At 31.7% G+C, this 19845-nt stretch overlaps 2 protein-coding genes and 1 non-coding gene across 3 annotated transcripts; 1 reads left to right on the forward strand and 2 right to left on the reverse strand.

Annotated features, from left to right (window-relative positions):
- Positions 1 to 413: 413 nt before the first annotated feature.
- Positions 414 to 6505, forward strand: LOC109597187 (uncharacterized). Its single transcript, XM_020012864.2, has 6 exons — positions 414 to 621; positions 679 to 821; positions 2534 to 2756; positions 2807 to 2976; positions 3028 to 3278; positions 3339 to 6505. Exons 2-6 carry the CDS (start codon positions 681 to 683, stop codon positions 4816 to 4818), a joined length of 2265 nt encoding a protein of 754 aa, XP_019868423.2. The 5' UTR covers positions 414 to 621; positions 679 to 680; the 3' UTR covers positions 4819 to 6505.
- A 1165-nt stretch (positions 6506 to 7670) lies between these two features.
- Positions 7671 to 7742, reverse strand: Trnae-uuc (transfer RNA glutamic acid (anticodon UUC)). Its single transcript has one exon. It is a non-coding gene; the product is annotated as a tRNA-Glu (tRNA).
- A 2993-nt stretch (positions 7743 to 10735) lies between these two features.
- LOC109609494 (regulator of G-protein signaling 20) lies at positions 10736 to 18548 on the reverse strand. The gene is made up of 6 exons (XM_020026192.2): positions 17966 to 18548; positions 15813 to 16063; positions 15672 to 15743; positions 15546 to 15607; positions 15314 to 15480; positions 10736 to 11531 (listed from the first exon to the last, which is right to left on the reverse strand). The coding sequence occupies exons 2-6, from the start codon at positions 16061 to 16063 to the stop codon at positions 11292 to 11294; spliced, it is 792 nt and encodes a 263-aa protein (XP_019881751.1). The 5' UTR covers positions 17966 to 18548; the 3' UTR covers positions 10736 to 11291.
- Between the last annotated feature and the right edge of the window lie 1297 nt (positions 18549 to 19845).

Below are 19845 nucleotides of genomic sequence, written 5' to 3' on the forward strand. Positions count from 1 at the left end.
TAACGGCGAAATTGTTATTTTAATAAAAAAAAATTCTATTATTTTTATGAAAAATATTAATAACGTATTTATACCTATGTATAAAATTTAAATATATTCTTTCATTTAATTTTATTGTATTAGAACCTTAAAATGCCAAAAAATGTATATTTTGAAATATCAAATAATAATAATTGTACATATATTTTTTGAGCTGTATATAAATATTATATATAAATTTGTTTAAACTGTGTCAGGACTGAGTTTCAATCGTAGCAGATCATAACCTGTGGTAACAACGTCGACAGATTAATTTATAACAAGAATCGATTCAATTCTAATAATATCCAGTCTATTGATGAGCGTCCCATTATTTCAATCGAGCCCTTTCAGTCCACCAAAACCGGTTCTGTGCCCGTGAAGAGTCAGCGCCGACGCTTGGCGTCGAACCGAAAGTAAGGGACGTCGTCATTGACGTCTGGAAATTGCAAATACACAGCGTCTGCATTTTGTAAACGCCTCTTAGAAATATGATTGTGAAACAAATGTTATTTTTTACGAATTGTTTCCGCAAGGTTGTTGTTATTAAGTAATTAAATTATATTTGTATTGTTCAGCGTAGATATTAGTTTTTTTACACAGGTGAGTCCCATTTGTGTGCATCCCGTTTCGTGTTTTGCAGGGATTGATTTGTTTTAGCAATGTTTGGTAATAAGCTGCGTGCCTGGATGGAGGCTGTTAGGCCTAAGAAAAAACAGAATCGAAAAGATAAACAGTCGAAAAATGGTGGAAACTCCAAATGGAAAAATGATCAAAGGAATATACCCAGTGATATTATAAGAGTAAGCACATTACTTTAATTTTTTTAATATTTTTTAAGTCACCGCATGAGTATTTAAAATAAAAATAATGTGGAATTATTTGATAAAATAATTCTCTATAAATTTAATATTAGATCTATAATTTATATGAGAACCTCACCACCACACATGTGTCAATATTTATTCATGCATTCTAATCATATTTCATAAGGCACTTAACTAATTAGGTTGAGTGGAAGGAATTTTACTCGTGAATTTTATATTTCACAAATTCCAGTGATTTAATTTTCTATGGATTTATTGGACTGTTTTATTAAAATAAATATAGCAATATGTAACGTTATAAACATGTATTAGTAATAAATTTACTTCTAATTAATTTAATAGTATATATAATAATTAGAATCATTAAAATAATTTTCTGTGTTCAGTAAAAGTATGAAGGGAATATAACATACAATATTTTCGAATTTTTGAATATTCTTCAGGATTCTAAAAAATTGAGAAATATATAAAAACATTTTTCATGTAAATTCGAATGAGATTTTCATTAAAATATCAACAATAACAAATAATCTTGCAATTTAAACATATTTTCATGTTTCTATAAAAGAATCAAGGAAATTTGTTCTAATATATTTATTCCTTCTTTTTTTATCTGCATAAAAATACTGACAAAAAGATAAAAAAATAGTAAGGCCAAATATTGTTTATTAACATTTTTTTATAAAAGATAATGTCATTTAAATAACATATAACTTTCAATAAAAACATTTAACCACATAGTAAAAATAAAATTTATTATTATTTTAACTTTTCTTCAACAATGCATAATTTTAAACATAAATTTGCTTTGCAAATAGATTTTAATTCAAAATGTAACTTTTATCTCTTTTTATTATTTGTCAATATGTACATTAAAGACTTTTAATAAACAGGAAACTGCTACCAAAGCCTATTTACATAATATGTGTCAAGATTAACACTACATATTTGTTTATTTGACGTTAAATTCTGTTCCATATAATTTTCTAAACAGGAGGCTATAAACAGAACTAACAAAGATCGTGTTTCTTATTATTAGGTCATATCATTGGAAATCTAATTTAGTTCTAGTTGAAAATGTATTGCCTGTCCATCGATTCCAAAAACCATAACAGAATACAGTGATGTTGAATGCAGTATTTTTAGTTAAAAGCAAATCTCTAACAATCTGAAGCTTTGTTATTATTGTCCTGGTATATACGAATAGTATTCTTTGTTTCACATTTCCATTTGTTAAAATTGGTAAAATCTATGTATATTCGTTTTAATGTGCAAACATAGTGTTCCATTGAAAATAACAAAATTATTGATGTTTTAAGATGCAAGAAATTAAAGGGCGAAACCGAAAATGAAAATAAGTTATATATAAAAATTTCAAATCAATACCTTTCTCCGTTTTCTGTAAACTTTTAATGAATAAGTTAGGTAAATCATCCTGTATACCGTTATAAAAATTTTTTAAAATATAAACCGAAATATTACTAAAATAAATGTTTTTGAAGGAATAATAAATAAATAAACATTTTCACATAGTAAGATTATTATTTCGATTACCATCACCGAAATAGTTTTCAGCATAACAAATTTTAATTAAACCTCTTATATTTCAAATAATACAATTATTAATATTTTGAAACACTCTATTAATAATATATAGCTCGAAACAATATCTGTCAATTTGTTTTCAGGTTCAAGAAGATGAGAGAAGAGACATAACAGTAAAATTTGACCCCCAGTCTCAAGTAACTTTACAGTCCGGGCCCTCTGGTATTTCCAAAACACCAAATTCTCACTCGCGATACTCAGCAAACAATTTATCCTCACCTGAATCAGCTTATTCGACAGGGTACTCCACAGATGGTACCTCACCTGGGGCACCTCCCGATTACTTTATCACCAACAAAACGACAGGTAAAATATACAGAATTTATAACATGTGTTTCCTAACGATGTTGTTTCAGAAATGAGATATTATCCTATAGAATCCGAGAATAATTACGTTAAACCTGTACCCATGCCTCTATCGCCATGTATTACAAGAACTATAAATCCCACTGGTCTTAAACCTACAACTGTTATAACTTTGTCTCCGGCACATTTTAAAGAACGCAGAACCCCGTCGCTGAGTATGGTAAGTCACAATCAACAATGCATGCAAGAAACTTCAATGAATTACTTCCAGATACAGGACAGCGAAGAGGCACGAATAATAGCGGCACAAGCACGAAACACGATTCGATTATGTGGAAGTCCAGCACTGGGACTTACCTCACCAATACCGACAGCTTCACCGAACTTAGGCCTAGACTCACCGAGATTACGAAACAGAGTCAGAACGAATCAGTGGTTGCATGGCTCGAATACAAGTTCCAAGCAAGACTTTCACAAAAACACATTAATTCCCGCCAAGAGAACCCCTTTATTAGGAAGCCCGTAAGTTTGAAAACCTTTCTCTGGTTGAGTAACTTAAGTTAATTGGGACGTTGTTTGCAGACGTGCTTCTAGATTCCACAGTCCTTCGATGAGGCGTAGGTCGTTGTCTTCATCATCCGGCTCGTCGGCCACAGGCAGCGTTCAGAGCGTTCAGTGGGAACGTCACAGGATAAGGTCTGTGGGCAGCGATGAGGACACCACGTTAAATGAAATGATGGGTAAATACGACGAAAGTTACGTTTACGAAAAGGAAACCGACATACTAAGCGACAGCGACCCAACCGACTGCGACACAGACATTGACACGGGCCAAGATGGTGGTGACGAAGATGACACGCATGAAGGTGAATTAGATTTTATTGACAACGGTTCCTATTTAGAATTCGACCCTAGACCGGATCGAAACACCGGGCACTGTTCATACTACGTCTACGATATGCCGAGAAAAAGCTCGTCGAGGAGACGAAACACCCGAAGAAACAAACCTCCTAGTGACAAGCGCCGAAGGTCCAGCTCCAACAAGAAACGTCACAAGCAACAAACAAGCACGGAGCGTCAAAAGAGTACGCACTCCTACTTAGATGGATCTAAAAGCGCTGGAGCGACACCCGTTTCCGTCCGCCGATCTGGTAACAAACCGATCTCAAAACTAGCACTCGAAGACTGCCTCAAGAAGCGTTCGAATTCCGTATGCTTCATGAGAGAACCTCTATCAACTATAGATAAAAGAGATAAAGAAGCTGACCTTAAATACAAAGAGCTAATTGGGGAAGCTGAGCAAATACTTAGGACAATGAAGTCTAACGGCCTATCACCCAGAAGATTGCCTGGTCCCACGAATAAAAGAGTGGAACTGCTACGCACCAGCGAGTGCACAGAAATTAGACCTAACAATGATGAAAGTGTGTTGAACACCAATCACTATTCAAAGACTCCGTCCAATAATTATAGTTGTCCGAGGTTTAGCCCCAAAAAAAATCATATCACTAATTTTATAATTAACAATTCTCCTATAATGGTGAGGAGAGAGTGGGAGACTCAAAACACCCCATCTCCGTTGGTAGTTAGGAAAAAGGCGGACCCAGTTGAGCCGCCACGAAACATCATACAAAAGGACAAGCCCGTCGATCGTACCAGACGCAGTCCCAAGTACCGCAAGAAAACAATCAAAAAATACAGAAACTCCAGTTCCTCCGAAGAAGAAAACGGCAGGATTAGCAGGACCAGCTTCACAAGGTCAGACAATTTCATTTTAGGTTGTCCCCAAAGTGAGCCCTTAAGAAGGAAGGTTTATTCGGACAACCTGCCCCATCACGACTACGCCAATCTACAGGGTCATGGAAAAACGGTCGCTTTCAATCTGGGCAATGATAACAGCAAGACCATGATGTCGAATCAGAAGGAGTACAGGACGGTCAGTTCCGAAAACTTACGGCAGCAGGTACTATTGAATACGATTGCTAGTCTGAAGCGCAACTTGGAAGATCAATCAGCTTCGTTGAAACAGGTTTACAAGAGTTCCCAGAACGTACATGTGTAAGGGCCTTGTGCAATTAGCAATGTTTTCGGACGCAATTTGATGCTGATATCGAATTGTGTTTTATTGAAGGTATGTTGTTATTTACATGTAATAGTTTACATATCATTTTAAATTTGATATTGGTCGAATTGCGTCCATGAACATTGGCTGATGCATTTTAGGTAATTTATTGCATGTTAGCAGTTAATGTGTCAACAAAATTATATTAACCAACAATGTGGGTGGCTATTCTACTTTTGATGACCCATATTTTGAAATCTATAAACATATATTTACCCAATGAAGCCGACTCGAATGAAAACTCACAGAATTCCAAAATGATGTTGAAGATAAATCTGAATATACATAAAAAATCATGCTTTAAAGTATATATTTTTGTATTTTGATATCAGCTATTAGTGGTCGAATAATATATTGATATACTTTATGTATAGACATGATTTATAAAAATGCAGTTATTTATTTAAAGTTTGCAACTATAATTTATTTTCAATTTCTATATTTGTCACTGTCCTTTTTAAGAGTTTTAAGTCGGATATAAATTAAATGAATTACAACTTAATTAACTGCTAACCTTTTGTTTAAAATTCAAGAGAGAAACAACCTGTCGGAGGTTTTCTACTTCAAAATATTCTATGAGTGTACGTTTGAAACCGGTAAAAATTTCTAGTCCTTTGTATAATTTCCTAGTCATATGTTGTAGTCTTGTTATTCTTATATACAATAAAATGGTTAACATTAGTAGTACTAGAACTGTTTAGTTAAATGTTTTCAAGTAGACAATATAGTAGTATAGTTACTAATATAATAGTATTTCGTTCGATCCCCAAATATTCATACTTTCGGAAATATGGTTGTCCAAAGTTAATTATTTAGTGACAAATTACTACTTTTAGTCTAAAAAATTATCGAAATACACGGCTTCATTTTAATTTACTTAAATAAATGAAAAGGTGTATTTCGATGATTAGTGTACATGAATTAGATAGTCTGATATTAATTTAAGTTAATTTTATGTAATTTTGATGTGCAATAATATTCTATACTATACTGTTTGGGGAAATATATTTAGTAGAGTGGTAGTAATCAATTATGTAGTATCGCATTAGATGTATACTCGATTTTTTAATTTCTGTTATTAATTGGGTAACATATTAATTAATTAACAAACACCTCACAATTCTCGAGGGAATAACTAGACAAATGAAATAACTAAATCCTTCTGTCCCGTTTTCCGTACCTTACAATTAGTGTGGACTTCAATTAATGGTTGGACTCCGCACTATTTTCATTTGTCTTTGGTGATATTTTAGAGAATTTTTCTCACGTATTAAGCAAACGCACTAAAAATAAGTTTACGTGTAGCGGAATATTTATTTTTTATAAATGAAAATGTAATAAATAAGACTCGGTTACAAAGACTTAAATATAATATTTTGTTGTTGATTTATGATATTTACGAGTACATCAAAATGTAGACTAAAGCTCCAAGCTAAAAAAACTTTTCTAAATAAACTTTTTGTACAACTAATTCATGAAGGCACTAAATTAACGGAAACCACGTGCCTGAATTAGTCTCATGTAAGCTGTAAGCTCTTGAAAATTCGTATGTATGATTATATTTTACATTATTGTTAATATTTTGACTGTTCACTCTGTAAGTACAATTAAAATAATATTCAATAACTTTGACAATTTTATTATTTAAACCCAAATTGTGTTTTTCTATTTATAGAACCCAAAAAAGGAATAGTCCTTTTTAGTACAAAAAATATTATTTGATTATACACCCAATTAACAGTAATATACAGGGTGTCCCCTAAAGATTTGTGCAGAATTCTGCCACCAATTTTGGATGTAAATTGATCAATTTACTAATGCAAATGTACCTTAGTACAAAAATTACAATTACGAGGGATACAGGGCATCAATTTTATTCATTTTTTACTACAGCGTGTAAAGAATTTACAAACTGCCCTAACTTTTTGCCCTTCACTGAACATGTTTCTGCAATAGCAATATTTAATGAAAAGGTGGTCTTGTGATATATAATTTGAAAGTTATTTTTATTCTGTAGGCAATGCTATTTTGTTAATGTTTATGTGTTAGATAAACTTTATAAAATTTTGAAGTAGTTGATGCTTGTTAGTTAGGCTGACAGTTTACAAGGCTGTGGAGATCCATATCTTTCTCTCCAAAGGTATTACCTCACTATACACATTTTTTAAATAAAATTAAATCTTGACTAACCACTTGAAAGGATTGTATTAGAAAAACGAATTTGTTGAGAGATTTGCTTAAGAAATTAAATTTAAATTAGAGTTTACAAAGTACGTCGTTACGTGTTTAAGTTGATATTATTGATTATAAATAAAATTTTATATAGTTCTGATATAAAATAAAATTTTATACGCGCTAAACTAAAGTTTAAAATCATTTTAATACCAGACGGTTTACGTTCTAAATTCTTTAATTAACACAACCATAAAACTCATTCATTACTTTGGCTTTATGTACTCGTATAATAAAATCTTACCTGCCACCATTTTATCAGAAATTTATTTTAAGATGTAATAAAAAGGGGTTGACAGATGCTTCTAAGATTTAGAGTATTGGAAGACTATAAAACCGGTGATATTTTTATTCGTTTCGATCTTTTTTAATACCTAAATTATCACATATTTCTCAGTATCTGCACATAAAAAAAAGAAAATGCTTAGTTACATTCATTAATGCATGGCTTTTATAATTATGGCTTCTACTTCTGTTATTGTACATCGGTAAACCACCTTTTGAAGTTACATTTGTTACGTATTTTTCTTTTATTTATAAAAAAAAATAAAAAAAAGTATTTCCGATACCGGGAATCGAACCCGAGCCTCCTGGGTGAAAGCCAGGTATCCTAGCCACTAGACCATATCGGATGATATTATGTTAGTGTACAATTTGCTATTTTTATCCACAAAATCTATAAATAAAATATAATAGGTCAGAAATTAATTACGAGTAACTATTAATTATATATTACTTCAGTGATTATAAATCAACGAACATTTTGAAATTCCAAAAATTTATCTTAGTATCATCAATTTGGTAAACAACTTTGAATTCACCCTCACCGAGAATAAGTTGGGTCTAATGTTTGTCTAATATCATTTGTTATATTGTTCTTTTAATTTTTAAAAATCTTTTAATCATAATAAAATATTATTGAATATTTTTGGTTAGTTAAACTACACTTTAATTTTTTAATTTAATTTTGATTCAATAAATTACTATTTAATAATTAAATTACTTTTATTTAGCTCTGTTTTGAATTTTAATAAAATTTAATTTTACTTTTACTTACCTTTTCACAAATATTACTCACTAATAATGTCCTCAGTAATAATGTCTTCGAAGGTCTCTATAGAATTCTATCACAAATTTTAGAGGTGGAAATTTGCCTTATCTTACCACAGTACAAAACCTAACAATTATGGAGAATCAGGATGTCAAAATTTTCTTTAAATAAATATTGGATAAAAATTTAGATGGTTTACAAATGCTCTATACGCTATATGTGATACCAGTTACATCATATATCAAAGATATTTAAGTATTTCACCCTAAAAAACCCTGAATACTAAATTTTATAATGTTGTTGTTCTATCAATAGAAAAATGGAAAAATTATTAACTTTGACACCCCATATCTTCGTAGCACTTTATACTAAGGTTAGATAAGGCAATTTTATCTATTTTCACCACTATAATTGGTGATATAATTCTATACAGATCTGTTGAGGACACCCTGTATAAATATTATTAAAATTATTAAAGAATCAAATTAATATTACCTAACCTAACCCTTTTTGAGTTTTTGAATTCATAATGTGGGGGGGGGGGGTAAAAATCATAGACTAATTTGGGTCTATTTTTATATTTCTGTCTCAATTTTAAAAAAAATTGACAGCATAAAATTATTATTCATTTAAGTTACATAATTATATACAATAACATTTAATTTGTTGTATATTAAATGTAATTTAAATTAAGTAATAATTATTATATTAAATTTAATTTACTTTTATAATTTATTGTTACTTTTACTTACCATTTAACACGTATCATTGGTCGTTGAAATTAATAATCTAATAAATACTGACAAATAAAATATAGTTTAAGGAGTAGGAATCAACATAAAAATATTATGAAAAAGCAATGAAATAAACTATAAAAACATTAAACAAATACATGAAGTAAAATTTAATAATCGGGCATTAAATTTTTTATTTTATTATAAGAATATAATCATATGATATTTTGATAATAATTTACAGGTAGGTACTGATATAAAGAAGAGGCTGTTAATAAATATATATGTATATATAGCTATTGTTGACAAGTGTTTGTATTGATTTTTATGAATACAATTTATATCTATATTATAAAGAGTAATACTGATGCATTCACGAAATGTTTTTTAATGTTAACGAAGTTAGAGCATTAATTAAAAAGATATTAATAATGCTATTGATTAATGTGTCACAAAGAAATTTTCAAAGCTTATTGTTCAAATTCCTTACTAAAATTACTTTTTTAATTAACTTACCTTACGTAAACACAAAAAGGTAGTGTAGTTCCTTAACAAATCTCATTAATGTAAAAATAATAATAATAGTAAAACAAAAAAATATATTTGGAATCATGGATAGATAATTAACAGTAGAATTGAAAAAATATATTAGAATAGCAATCGTTATATTTATTGGTTTTTATAATGCAAAAACAATTTAGTCCTTTCGTTCAAAATAATAAAAAAAGACAACTATGAGCATTCATTCAGGTATTTCTGTGTGTCTGGTGCTAATCAATATCTACCCTACTTATCTCCTTTGGGACGTGAAGTCGCAAAGCGTCACAAATATTCATTAAGAATAAGTGAAATCAACAACATTTGAAGTAAAAACATTATAAACAGTGATTTCTTAATACAAAAAAAAATGTACAAATATAATCACCATTTACAGACACAAATTATATTATAATCGATTAGTCAACAATTATCAATATTATATTGTTAAAATAAATAAAAATATATTTTAACGGTTTTGTTCTCCATTGCCATTAAGTTTTTGTAAGTTTTTGAACCGATTCCATTATTCAATTCATACATATCTAAAACGTTCAACTATATAATTTTAAATAGTGCCGACGATTTGTGTGATAGAAACATCCAGTCCATTTTGTTCAAAATGTTTGTTTTATACAAAACAGACCAACCCGCTTAATTTATTTGTTTTATGATCTTAGCCACAATTCATTTAAACGTGTACTATTGATTTTATTGGAAATTAGGCAAGATCAACGGAATAGCTTTATTTCAATTTGATTTGTCTAGTCGTTTTTTTCTTTAAATATAAGTCTGGAAGAGCGTTTAAAAAAATAATACGGCGAAGTTATATTTGATATTTATTATATGAATCCACAGGTGTGTATCGATTATTAGTGTACTATAATTTTGGGAGAAGGGTACAATGGTGTGGTGCGATAGAATGTTTTTTTGTTCGTGGAGGTAGGTGGATTTAGAAGTGAAGTGGTGTATACGTTGAATGGTAATAGGTTCTGGGTAAGGGTGTTTTCTTTCTGGTAATGCTTTGAGGTATTCGGGCTAAGGGCTAAGGGAAAGGGCGAAGATCCGCCATGGTCGGTTCGCACGTTACGTAGTACGTAGTATCACATCTTCATATTATAAGTCTCGGCGGAGCTGGGGCGTGGCAAGGGTTTTTTGGGCATCGGCTGCAGCATAACGAACACTTATTGTCAGTTGTCAGGTGTGCTGAAACCTCGCTACAGTACCACCGATACGTACGCGAGATTTGAGTGAACCACTGCAACTAAATTCTGCAACTGTCGCTGGTATTTAAAACCCTTAATTTTTTTTATTTTTTTTTTTTTATTTTGAAGTGAGATGAACCAGAACTTCGTTATTATTACACAACACTAATTAAGAAGTGAGCGACGATATGCGACGTAGTACGTCTATATATGATTGCTGTAAAATACCACTGCTTTGACCAGTGACCGCAGTTCTAACGAGCAAACGGATTTCGAACACGTGTCACAACGTCCTCAATAAATGAACAATGAAAATAAATGCAATAAACAATAGAAAATTCAGGATGGTCAATTTACGTCATTCATCCTGCTGGTTGCGCTGTTGCCGCAGTGAGGCCATAGGCGAGGCGAAACCAAAAACCTGAGCAAATGGCACTCACACACTCTGCGAGGGAATGATCCGAAGAATATCGGGGAAATCGGCAAGTCGGCAAGTCGGTCGTGCTACACCCTAAATAGGCGTTTTACGTTTACGTTTATTTAAATGGCCTTAAAGGGTACAATCATCCAATGCCGAGGTCCGAGTTATTGTCGAGTCTCTCGTTAGGCCGCCTAGTTGCGAGACTTGAGAACGGCTTTTTAGGCTTTTAGGCTCTAACCGTCCTGGTCCCTTTCGGAGCTGGCTGAAACCATCGCTGTTGCAGTACTGACACCAGACGTTCCGCCCGAGGTCTGCTGTGACAAGCCGCGGTACAATGGTGAGTTCACGAAGCGCGGGTAACTATCCCTATGCATCAACGTGTATATTTGAGATTGTGCGTCATCGAATGTGTGCGGTGTCGGTTCCACCATGTTACGATTAACTATTTCACGTACGCATGCATCAAGAGATACCTGAAACAATTTAAATACAATCAAGCTCAATAAATATTTCTCGATCGTCACCATTAATGAATTACAATGTGATCAAAAATGATTAGCCACGAAAAATTACATCAGGTGTTATCAATGTCATACAGCTTTTTTATTGTGTGTTTTGGGTACCACTAATCGATGTTTCTTGTAGAAAACTAACGACATGTCATTTGGATCTTTCAAATATAAAGTCTATACAGCTGTTGTTTTCATTTCTTTTTCTATTTAAATCTCTAAAACCATTGAAAATTGGTAAACAATAGAGCTATGACTATATATTCGACTATAATTGTCAAAAATTATACATTTTATGTATAATCCGATTTTAATGACTAATGGCACAAAAGATAGACAATAAAAAATTCTATAAATGTTAGTAAAATTGTTTTGTGTATCACCCGGCAAACGTCCAAAAAAACAAAGTTTTCCATGGTATTTACCTTCTTTCAAAATGGGTACATTCCAAAATTAACAAAAACATTGCTTATTAATTATGTCTAGAGCAATAACATTTTTCTAATGACATAATGTCATATATCAACGAAGCTTGCTAAATCATAAAATTATGACAAAATGTCATAGAATATCAAAACATTACGGCATTATCTGTGATATTTTTGACATTTTATTCCTCGAATTACTTAATTATCTATGGAATAAAATGTTTTAAGACATTATATCCGATATTTTCGACATTTTATTTCATGGAATACTTGATTAAAAGGAATAAATTGTTATTAACACTAAGAATTAAACCAAATGTTAAAATTAATATCTTAAGGCATTATCTGAGATAATTTTGACATTTTATTTTATGGATTACTGGATTAGAATGAATAAATTGTTATTGGCACTAACAATTAAACTAATTGTGAAAACTGATGTCTTAAGGCATTATCTAAGATATTTTAGATATTTCATTCCATGGATTACTTGATTGAAAGGAATAAATTGTAATTGAGACTAAGAATTAAATCAACTGCGAAAACTAACGTTTAAGATATTTTTGACATTTTATTCCATGGATTACTTGATTAAATAGAATAAATAGTTATTGACACTAAGAAAATTAACACCTTAAGGCATTATCTGAGATATTTCTGACATTTTATTTCATGCATTACTGGATTAGAATGAATAAATTGTTATTAGCAGTAAGAATTAAACTAATTGTGAAAACCTATGTCTTTAGGCATTATATCATATATTTTTGACATTTTATTCCATGGATTACTTGATTAAAAGAAATAAATTGTTATCGAAACTAAGAATTAAATTAACTGTGAAAACTAATATCTTAAGGCATTATCTAAGATATTTTTGACATTTTATTCCATGGATCATTTGATTAAAACGAACAAATTGTTATTGACACTGAGAATTAAACCAACTGTGAAAACTAACGTCTTAAGACATTATGTGAGATATTTTTGACATTTTATTCGATGGATTACTAGATTAGAATGAACAAATTGTTATTGGCCTAAAAATTAAAATAATTGTAAAAACTATTGTCTTAGGGGACAATCTGAGATATTCCATGGATTACTTGATTAGAATGAATAAATTTATTTGAAAGATGTGATTTTTATTCTATCACAGACCTTTAGAGGCATCCATTTTGAAAGAAGAGAATTCCTATGATGTTCATTTTTCATAAAAACATCCCAATTCATTTTTCTAATGTTTTAGTCATAAAAAATGTTAATAGAAACTATTGCCGGATGACTGAGTTTTTTATTGTATCTTTTGATCCATTATTCATTAAAATACTCCAATGTTTCCATCTTAAATGAGGCCACACTATGTATATGTTATGTAATCTGAAGTTGTCGAGTTACCTAGTTTTAAAATGAAATATAACTTTCAAACATTCAGCTAAACAGATAACCCTGACTTTTAGTAATGTACTCGAGAGATGTTTAAGACTCTTGAGAATTCTGTTTAAAGTTTAATTTTAGCAACGTTTTAACCACATTACAACACTTCCTCAGTTAAACCGACAATTAAAAATATAATACAAAAATGAATATGAGCACTCGTATGATTTAAATAAATTTAGATTGGATAGAGATAAAAAGAAAACGTTGAAATGTCACTTGTTGACATGGTCGGAAGTTTCTATTATTAAAGTAATGGCAATCACAAAGTAATGCACTACTTTGATCTTTGAATTATTTCTAATTCTGAGAAATGCTTATACTTTATAACCTGTACCAGATAATTTATGGTTTCAATGACAAAAAAGATAAGAGAATCCCTATATTTAATTACGTTTTATTATATTTTTGCGGCAGAGCAATTTTTTCTTCTAGAAAATCTTTTGTCTTACTTATGAAGAGAAAATTGTCAGCTATTTTTAGCCTACTGACAATTTCTTACCTGGACAAATTAAATAAAATAAATTATATCAGTTGAATAAAATATTTGTTGAAATTATATTAATTTTTATTCGAAAATACCGAAGGGAATATTTGTGAAAATTTTATTCAATATGATATAATATGATTAATATGGAATGTTTATTTTCAATTACATTTTATTCCGTCCAAATTTTAAGTTTAAATTTTTAACAATAATTAAATAATTAAAAAACGATCTTCGTTGATTCACATATCAGTTTCTTTGAGGAGCAGGTAAACAAACATAATATCCTGCCATTATTCAAATTTTCCCGTTACATTAAATAAGAAACACAAAAGAGGCAGGAAATGACATATGATTATGGTATACACAATTTATCTTAAAGGACACCGAACATTCGAAGAAATGCTTAACTGTCTAGACTTTTTGGCACGAACGTAATTTTTACTCGTGAAATCAATAATCTGGTTTCATTGTAGCATTAGTTCAAGTGAACTAATAATGAAATAATACGGGTAAAAATTATTTAATTGGATATAAGAGGAAAGCGTTAATTAATTATAATCCTATCTGTATAAAATCGATAATATTATCAGTTTTATATTTTTCCCTGTTTTTTTCGATTCAGATTAATTATTTAAATATAAATTGTCGCATTGATTAATCATATTATTAAACCAAGTTCTTTAACAAGTACAAGGTTTTCATTTATATTTTGACACCCACCGAGTTTATTATTAGATGTACACAAAAGTTGTAAGATTTTATCTGTAACGACAGAGTCCGCTAACATTGGAAAAAAACTGTACTGCTGTAAGATTTAAAAATGTGAAGAATACTTATAAAAATGCATAAAGCAGATTATTATTCGCTGCAGACATTTTAATTGGTGTTTATTAATAAACTGATAACTCCAAGCTGATTTATTTCTTATAAGTGCATGGAAGCTCCTTCAGGGAGAACGAACTATTGATTTTCGTATCAAATGTTGTAATTTATAAAACTGAATTCGATATTTGTTGAAGATAATTGTACACATCTTGTAAATTTCATGAAATATTTTCTACTTGCACTGTAGTAACTGGGTCACGTTTCTCATCACTCGGTGGAAGAATATGACATTTTATGGCTATCAGTACAGTTTATGTTATCGAAGCCTGCTTGCTGTGTTATGCGGTGGTCCCGTTATCGTACAATATTTAAAATATTATCGATTTTAAATAAATTTAGGCCTACACCTATGCAGGAGATCGTTCACGGATATATAGTACATGCAATACATTGACTTTGGAATGTGGCCAAATATTTTACACAACGGTCTGATTGGAAAAAACGGTGTAGTAAAAAAAAATTATGTCACGTAGCAATTTTTATATTACTAATAATGGGGGACTCACCTCTTTTGGAGACAAAATGGAAATGTAATCTTCGTATATTTTTCTTGCCTTCTCTTCAACCACTTCGGGGTTACTTTCTCGTTTCAATTCTTCGCAGGCAAGCCAAAACAGAATGTTCTCCTCGGAGTACTCGCCCCGTAAAAAGTCGCGGAATATTTCTCTACCAGCTGGAATTGGATCACACCCAAATTTATTAAAACGATTGATTGATAAAAAAAGTAAAGGTAAATACCTGGACTTCGCATTAACTTGTCGAACGATCTTCCCCAGCTTTTTATTTCTTCTAATGTTGGTCTGGAACAAAGACGAAATTCACAACTAAACAAATCAGCACCAAAAAATGACGTGTGTAACTTACGGCGGATTTTGTTCACAGTTGTCATTTGATGGTCTCGATGGTCCATTTTCTTCCGGCCTATTGGGGTTAGTGCTGCAAAGAAAAATGAACCATTAACCCACACCGACAACATTTCCCTGCAAGGCGAACACCAATTCATACCAGGGACATTTGCAGCAACAGCACCAGAGACAACAGGGTTTTGGTCGAAGTGGTGTTCCCTGCGGTCCGGATTGGGGACCATTCTGAGGTGGTCCCGGTCCAATTGTGCGACGTGAGTTGGGCGACGTTGTTAGATTGGTATTGCTTGAGCCACGCAATCTACATAGTGCCGTGGCACCGCTTGTTCCCGTCGTACTTGTTGTCGTTTGTCCCCTATTTTCGGTCACACGCTCAGTGACACTACAAGACATCTGAAACAAAACGTTCTATTGTCTATCGGGCTGGAGTGGCGTTTCAGAGGATGCAGTACCCAAGAGCTTTCCAATTAGTTTTAATGTAGCCGAGTCTGAATGTGTTTTTGGGGTGAGAAGTGCATCCATTACCATCGCCTATATGTATGTAATTCTTAATGTGTTTCAGCACAGCAAGTGTAATTTGTTTAAATGGACTGGAGCGGCGGTAAGAAAAATGGGGAAGGTATAATTTTGATATGTCTCAAAAACGGCAAAGCCTGTAATTGATTTTTGAGGGAAAGAGACAAGCTGCGTGAACAACTCAGAACATGCAATATTTATGTTTTTCACTGATTATAGTAGCGTTATTAGGATAAAATAAAAACTATTGATTTTGTACTATTTATAAATGTTTATTCAATAACGTGGCTTTATCTCTTCCCGGGATACTTTTCTTAACCTAAAACTTATGGCTAAATCCCTCAATTAATAAAAACTAAATAATCGGTATAAATATAAATAATTAACAGTCGTTTTCCATTTAAAATAAATTATAAATAAATTTATTTACGTAACGATCTGAATTAAAAATTAAATTGGGGCACTCTCATATTACATTATTTCCTCCATTTTTCAATTCCCAACGGAAAATTAATTAAGGGAATCAGGCGTATTGACAAACAAGCATTATTTAATTTACATTAATATTCTTAAAGTTTACCTTTCTTTAATATTAAAACATTCCTTAAGTAAAAAAAGTGTAAACACAGAGAGATTTTTAGGGTTACTAACCGTTCTTTTTGAAGTCAAATTCGTTTAATTAAATGCCAAATTAAATATGAATTTATGAGATGTATTTTTTCTTTTTAATGTCCAAATTAAAATAAAAATTATATATTAATAAATTTTAGATATTAAAATTTTAATTGAAATTAAATTTTTGTTTGTAATATTATGAAAATATGATGTTTAAAGTTGAAGCACTGAACTACATTTAAAACTCACTCTAATTATATCCATCAGTTAGTATTTAATTAAAAATATTATTAAATATTTATAAATTAATTTTAGTTTTTAAGTAAATTTTTAAAATTAATTAAATTTTGTTGTCTTCCATGTAAATACACTCAATTAATTTTTTGTCCTTTTTGTATAAAATGTGTCAAAAAGACTTAAAATGTTTTGTTGCTCATTCATACTCAAGAAACACCAATAGTACATGGGAGTCTTACCACTGGCCGGTCACGTTACCAGTGTGTACTTAACAGGTTTATACTTGTGAACACTTAATATTGTACTATTTCGGAAATGGTTCAGACTGAACGTGTAAAGCTGAATGTGCGTCGATCCTGCCCGACTGAAACCGACCCAGGGCGCCTGTCTGAACTTTTTTGAAAATAAAATATTCACGGTACCATCTGATAATAATAATTTGGACGACTATAAAAAATGGGGGAATTCGGGAGTCGGGCAACGAGGAGTGAATTTGTTGAGGGAAGGATATCATAGTAAAATTGTTACAAAGACGGATTAACCGGTTGATCTATTTATAGAAACAACATAGAGAAGTTGTAGGTGAAAAATGCAGAAACATCAGATCACACCCTGTAGCATGCGAAAGGAACTGAAGGAAAATGGATTCAGCACTTGTTGCGGCATGCAGTGATGGCAATATTCGTCCGGGCTGAGCCGACGTATTGATCGTTGGGATCTCATACGAGGGTGTCGGGAATCGCAAAGGGAGACCGAATAAATGATTGGCCGGATTGGAAGACAGGAAGGCATCGGGATTGTGAAGGAAGTGAATGAATTGGAATTGATGTGGCGGGGCATTGGGGCGGCAAGAGATGGTATCAACAATGTTTGTTTATAATTGGAGATGTATGCTGGTTATATTATAGTGACGTCACATTTGTGTACCTTTTATCAATGGCCATGAATGTAGTTGTAGGCACACGTGCCTGTTGTAGCCGCTGACAAATAAACCATGGCAGCCGGTGGTGAATAAAGGAGTTTGGAGATTGCTATTTCGAATACACAGTCCTGAGACAACTTTACCGTCGTGGTTCCGCCGTTCCGCTGGACCGTACCTGATCGCGGTCTAGCGGCCTAGCGACATGATTTGTACCAAGTTAATGTGTGGGTAGGTGATGTAAAAAAGAAGGTTTCACTATCTGGTCCGGGAGTATCCACTCAAAGCAGCACTGTCACACACGCGCTGGCCACCGTTTCATTCATGCAACTCTTTTGTTGTGGTACGCCCATGTCGGTTCAGGCTGTACGCGCGACGGACGATTTACGACCGACGACGGGCGTCTACACTACTCTACCACGTACCAAACTGACAACTGACACGGCCCGTATTCGTCGCGACGCACTAGGGACGCCACACGTCGAACCCCGAAGCTGAGCTTACTTTCCGTCGTCGGACTGGAAGCGGTGGACCAGATGCGCTTTCAGTTTTGCGCGTCGTTCCGAATCGTTCCGAGAGACGCGCACGCCCGCCCGCATGCATCGCGTAATCGCCGCCGATGGCGTCCGCGGCGTCGTCCGCGTGTGCCGCTATCGAAGCCCGCGTCCGCGTCGGCGCCCCCGGTCCCCCATTTTGGTCGCCTCCGACGCCCGACGCTCCGCCGCTCCTCCGCCGCGCCGCCACGCCGCCACCGCCGCCGGCACTCCTTCCACGTTCCGTGTCCTCTTTCTCCGGCCGCCACTGGCTACCCTCTTTCGATGTCGTCACCGCTAACGCTAACATCACTTTTGAAACGCGTCCGCCGCCTTTCTTTCACCTTTTGTTCATTTCGGACGGGTCGCAAAAACCGCCTTTTCTCTATTTCGTTCGTCCGGAAAAAAATCCACAATTTAATTATGTTGGAGGCAATCAATACATTTCAGTTAACTATTATGGAAATTAATACATAATATTAATTGGCTTTTAACTTTAATTATGTTCATTTTCAATTACTTTATATAAAACAGAATTGGTAAAATGATTTTTATTACTATACAAATTAAATTACTAAACAAATATAATTTAATTAATAAAATATTTTTAATTTATTAAATAGAATAATAAAATTGATTAAATGTATGCCCTTTAAAATCCTTAAATAACAATTAAAAAACAGCAATTTTGAATTAAATATTTAAAATATCTAAATTTACGTTAGGTTTTTCTATATAATTAAATTTTAACTCAATCAAAAAAATTTTAAAATTAAAAAAAAATTTGTAAGATCAAAAACACAAAAAAATATTTTATTATACTATAAATAATCTAAATTAAAATATATATTTTTATTATACTTATTAATAATCTGTTTTTTTTAGGAAATTATGTCAAGACATTTTAAATAAAAAAAAAATATAAAAAATTAATTGATTGATCAAGAAACACTAAAATATATTTTTGACTTTTAATAAACTGTTATATGGAAATTAAAAAAAAATATTTACCCAGACTTTTGAAATTAAAAAATATATATAAAACAAAAATTAATTGTTTAAAACACTAAAAAATATTTTTATTATACTATTAGTAATCTATTTTTAATTTGTTATAAGACAATTTAAAAAAATTATTTATTTAGACTTGGAAAAAAAAAATTAATTAATCAAAAAACATGAACAAAATATTTTTATTATACTTGTAATAATGTGTTTTAAAATGTGACATGGCAATTTAGAAAAAAATTGGCAAAAAAAAATATATTTTTATTATTATTAATAATCTGTTTTTTTAGAAAATTATTTATCAATACCTTTCAAATTAAAAAAAATATACAAATAACACCGAAAAA

This window comes from Aethina tumida, chromosome 1, assembly GCF_024364675.1.
Source record: "Aethina tumida isolate Nest 87 chromosome 1, icAetTumi1.1, whole genome shotgun sequence".
NCBI lineage: Eukaryota > Metazoa > Arthropoda > Insecta > Coleoptera > Nitidulidae > Aethina > Aethina tumida.